The following is a 5,000-nucleotide window of genomic DNA, read 5'->3' as shown; positions in this document are numbered from 1 at the left end:
TCTCTCTCTCTCTGTGAAACTCGGGCTGCTCTCTCTCTCTCTCTGTGAAACTCGGGCTGCTCTCTCTCTCTCTCTGTGAAACTCGGGCTGCTCTCTCTCTCTCTCTCTGTGAAACTCGGGCTGCTCTCTCTCTCTCTCTCTGTGAAACTCGGGCTGCTCTCTCTCTCTCTCTGTGAAACTCGGGCTGCCCTCTCTCTCTCTCTGTGAAACTCGGGCTGCTCTCTCTCTCTCTCTGTGAAACTCGGGCTGCTCTCTCTCTCTCTCTGTGAAACTCGGGCTGCTCTCTCTCTCTCTCTGTGAAACTCGGGCTGCTCTCTCTCTCTCTGTGAAACTCGGGCTGCTCTCTCTCTCTGTGAAACTCGGGCTGCTCTCTTTGTGTGAAACTCGGGCTGCTCTCTGTGTGCGAAACTCGGGCTGCTCTCTCTCTCTCTCTCTCTCTCTGTGAAACTCGGGCTGCTCTCTCTCTCTCTCTCTCTGTGTGAAACTCGGGCTGCTCTCTCTCTCTCTCTCTGTGAAACTCGGGCTGCTCTCTGTGTGTGAAACTCGGGCTGCTCTCTCTCTCTCTGTGAAACTCGGGCTGCTCTCTCTCTCTCTGTGAAGCTTGGACTGCTCTCTCTCTCTCTGTGAAATTCGGGTTGCTCTCTCTCTCTCTCTGTAAAACGTCGGCTGCCCTCTCTCTCTCTCTCTCTCCCTCTCTCTGTGAAACTCGGGCTGCTCTCTCTCTCTCTGTGAAGCTTGGACTGCTCTCTCTCTCTCTCTGTGAAACTTCGGCTGCCCTCTCTCTCTCCCTCTCTCTCTCTGTGAAACTCTGGCTGCTCTCTCTCTCTCTCTGTGTGAAACTCTGGCTGCTCTCTCCAGGGAAAGCGTGTCGCTACAGTATGTGTGATGGGACATTAAACAATATTCATTGTTTTTTCTTTCTTTCTTTCAAGGGTTTTGTTTTCCAATCAAAATGGGTTTTTCAACATAATTTTGCCAGAGGCAACCTTTCAGTTGCCGTGGGTTCTTTTATGTCCGTTAAATGCATGCTGCACGTGGGACCCTGCTTTGTCATCTCAGTCCAATGACTAGAATGACTGAAGTTCGTTCTTTAGTTTAACGTCTTTTCACTGAAAGTGACATTAGACCAGGGTAGGAAAACAAATCGAGGGACTAAAGAAATTACTGTGTACGCATGCGAGTAAGTGAAAGTGTGTATGCGTGCGTGTTTGTGCGCGCGCTCGCGCGCGTTTTGCGTGTGTGTGTGTGTGTGTGTGTGTGTATCTGTGTGTGTGTGTGACCCCCACCCTCTAAATGGCAGAAATAAATGGAAGATTTTCTTTTCTTTATATCTTTATACATCAACGCAATTTTAAAGAGTATCAAATCCCAATGTTCAAGGGAGACAGGCATGACATGATTTGTGTGTGTGTGTGTGTGTGTGTGTGTGTGTGTGTGTGTGTGTTTTGTTGTTGTTGTTGTTGTTCTGTCTCTCTCTCTCTCTCTCTCTGTGTTGTAAGTTTGGTCTCTGCGCACCAGGAACCGGAAAGGCAAGACGTTTATTGCGAGACCCCGGGGTATCAAAACATTCCTCACATGCATCGTTTTACACACATCATACAACGTCTGGAATGGTTTAACTTCACGATGAACGGTCTAGAAGGGTTCAAGCTTTCAATAAAGACTTATAATCTAAAACCGTTTAATCTACAGAAAGAAACAAATAACAAATAAACATGATACATAATGACAAGATTTTTTATTCCGAAACGGTCCAACCTGTCATCTTGAGAATGGTACCAAATAGTAATCATTCAGTTCCAAAAGGCACGGCATGCAAAAGATAGAACTACCTTCTCAATCTGAGGCGGTTCAATTTATCAAGAAACAGTTCATCAGACAAAGACGAAGTTTTTTTCTGCCTTGTACACAGGGTTCTATTTCGTTTCAGTCTTCACATTTCACAACATTACTGTGATTGAACATACACACAGCACAGCATCTCTAGTTGTAGAAATGAACATCTCATAAATCATCAAATTAGAATATAAGGGCCTATCTCATAAATCATCAAATTAGAATATAAGGGCTTATCTCATAAATCATCAACTTGGAATAGAAGGGCTTATCTCATAAATCATCAAATTAGAATACAAAGGCTTATCCCATAAATCATCATTTTTTTCTGTATACAAGACAAATGAAGCAACAAACAAACAAACAAAACCTGTCTAGTGAGCTGCTGACTTGTGTTCTGTATAAAAAGTCAACTTGATAATAAACAGAATGAATAAATAAATACATGAACACAGAAATAAAAAAGAGAATAAATTGTCAATAAGGAGAGAAAGAAAAAAACACCACCTGTCACGTCATGGAATGTATCAATGATAACAAAACTTCACAAGCACCATCTGCTCTGTATCATGATGCCAAAGAACGAACAGGGGTTAGCACTGACATGTTGCAGCTGTTTGGACCTCGTGACAGAAACAGTTCTGCCCTGAAATGGATACGCCTGTTGGTGGACTCATGGTATTCAAAAAAGGATTCCGTAACAAATCGTACACAATGGGAAGGATTGTACTCTGAAATAATTCACCCTGTATAACTACTAAAAAAAACGGCATTAAAAAACGATACTATTGCTCACTGGATGGTATACTATGGGGAGACGTATACTCTGAAATGGTTCAGCCCGTTTATTGATAAATGGCATTCAAAAAACGATACCATTACTCAATGAAAGGTACGCACACAATGCGAAGAATTTGGTTCTGAAATGGTCCAGCTTGGAAAATAAAAAGTGTACCACAGCAAGAATTATAATAATATATTGGAAGCTACACTTTCTAAATGAGTAGTAGATAATGATAAGAATTACATCACAATATATACAAGTATCTGACTGAATAGCACGTAGCCCACAAGATGATATTCTAACATTGTGCAGACTGTGTGTGAATGGGGCAGCAACAACGAATCCTATTCTAAAGTTCACCCTCCCATCAAAAGTAGAACAGCAAAGCATATACAGAGAGAGACTACTTAAAGCATAAACGATGACACACATGGTACATATCAGGCGAGGGTTCTAATCTCCCCAAGAAACAAGGCGAGCTGTGTTCTGGAATGTTCCGGAACAGTGAGACTGCAGGATGAGGGCAATGTTGGTGAAGAATTCGTCAATCACTGGGTCAGCTTTCTGAGTGTTCAGCGTGGAAAATGCCAAGTCCACCCAAGTGCTGTGTTTTGTGCGTCTATACGTTGACAGGCACCCCCTCCCCCCCTCTCTCTCTCACCTTTGCTGTGAGGGATGAGTGTAGAAAGACATGTGCAGGCTTGTTCCTCTCCTCTCTTAAACACGTTAACTCTCTCTCTCCCCCTTTCTCTCTCTCTCTTTCTGTCTGTCTTATCCATGAGTGACATAACTACTGTTGATACTGCTGTGGGTGTGATTCTTATTTCGTCCTCCCTTTATGCCTGTTCATCTCTCCTGTTTTTTGTTTTGATAGTACAGAAAAAAGAACTTGCTCCAAGTATGGCGTTGTATAGAGAAGAAATTATCATTATCATTACTTACCACGTACAAAAACAATATTCAGGTCCCGTAGCTGAACACAAGCACAGGAGCAGTGAACTCCAATCCAGCGTGTGTCGTGCTGGGCACAGCAAGGCGGGACCAATCCCCTGCCGCCTCTCAACATTCCTGACTGCAGTCAGCTTCCTGTGGACACCTGGGCGGGGTGAGGACAATCAGGGAAACTGCCTTTTCACAACTCCATCGTCTGACCACCTCTGCCACTGCGTCCCCCATCCATCACACCCCCCATAATCCTACCCCCCCCCATCCCCTTATACCCCGAGGCCCCGCCCACATCCACCTCCGTCCTCTTCTTCACCACCACACCAAAAAACAGAACACCAACCCCCCCCCCCCCCCAGCAGAATGCAGATTGATACAATAGTAAAGCATTCAGTTTATTGTCCTAAACACCATCAGAATGCAGATTGATACAAGAGGAAGGCATTCAGTTTATTGTCCTAAACACCATCAGAATGCAGATTGATACAAGAGGAAGGCATTCAGTTTATTGTCCTAACACCATCAGAATGCAGATTGATACAATAGGAAGGCATTCAGTTTATTGTCCTAACACCCCCAGCAGAATGCAGATTGATACAATAGGAAGGCATTCAGTTTATTGTCCTAAACCCCCAGCAGAATGCAGATTGATACAATAGGAAGGCATTCAGTTTATTGTTCTAAACCCCCAGCAGAATGTAGATTGATACAATAGGAAGGCATTCAGTTTATTGTCCTAACACCCCCAGCAGAATGCAGATTGATACAATAGGAAGGCATTCAGTTTATTGTCCTAACACCCCCAGCAGAATGCAGATTGATACAATAGGAAGGCATTCAGTTTATTGTCCTAAACACCAGCAGAATGCAGATTGATACAATAGGAAGGCATTCAGTTTATTGTCCTAAACACCAGCAGAATGTAGATTGATACAATAGGAAGGCATTCAGTTTATTGTCCTAAACCCCCAGCAGAATGCAGATTGATACAATAGGAAGGCATTCAGTTTATTGTTCTAAACACCAGCAGAATGCGGATTGATACAATAGGAAGGCATTCCGTTTATCGTCCTGTCACACATTCTGATCAAAATGAACATTTTCACAAAAAAGAAAAAAATTCTGGTTGCGGGGTGGGTGGGCAGAAGTGGTGATGCACTGAGGGCTCACAGGTTGCGGGGTGGGTGGGCAGAAGTGGTGATGCACTGAGGGCTCACAGGTTGCGGGGTGGGTGGGCAGAAGTGGTGATGCACTGAGGGCTCACAGGTTGCGGGGTGGGTGGGCAGAAGTGGTGATGCACTGAGGGCTCACAGGATGGTACAGCCACAGCAGCACTGCTGGGGGTAATCTGGGGCATGGACCTTGCGTTCGAATCCGTAGACGAAGAAGGAGGCGTTCTCCTGGTGCTTCCAGGAGTACAGGACCTGGGTCACCG

At 44.6% G+C, this 5,000-nt stretch overlaps 1 protein-coding gene across 2 annotated transcripts in view; it reads right to left on the bottom strand.

Moving 5' to 3' along the window:
- Positions 1–1,519: 1,519 nt before the first annotated feature.
- LOC143299931 (protein SSUH2 homolog) overlaps positions 1,520–5,000 on the bottom strand; it is a 29,189-nt gene continuing 25,708 nt past the window's right edge. For both annotated transcript variants that reach the window (XM_076613473.1, XM_076613474.1), the window contains exon 13: positions 1,520–5,000. This exon is cut by the window's right edge and continues 22 nt beyond it. In XM_076613473.1, coding sequence (XP_076469588.1) covers positions 4,873–5,000 — 128 coding nt within the window. In that variant the 3' untranslated portion in view covers positions 1,520–4,872.

Source organism: Babylonia areolata, chromosome 25 (assembly GCF_041734735.1).
Source record: "Babylonia areolata isolate BAREFJ2019XMU chromosome 25, ASM4173473v1, whole genome shotgun sequence".
Lineage (NCBI taxonomy): Eukaryota > Metazoa > Mollusca > Gastropoda > Neogastropoda > Buccinidae > Babylonia > Babylonia areolata.
Note: the sequence above shows the minus strand (reverse complement) of the source record. Positions and strands in the feature narration are given on the sequence as shown.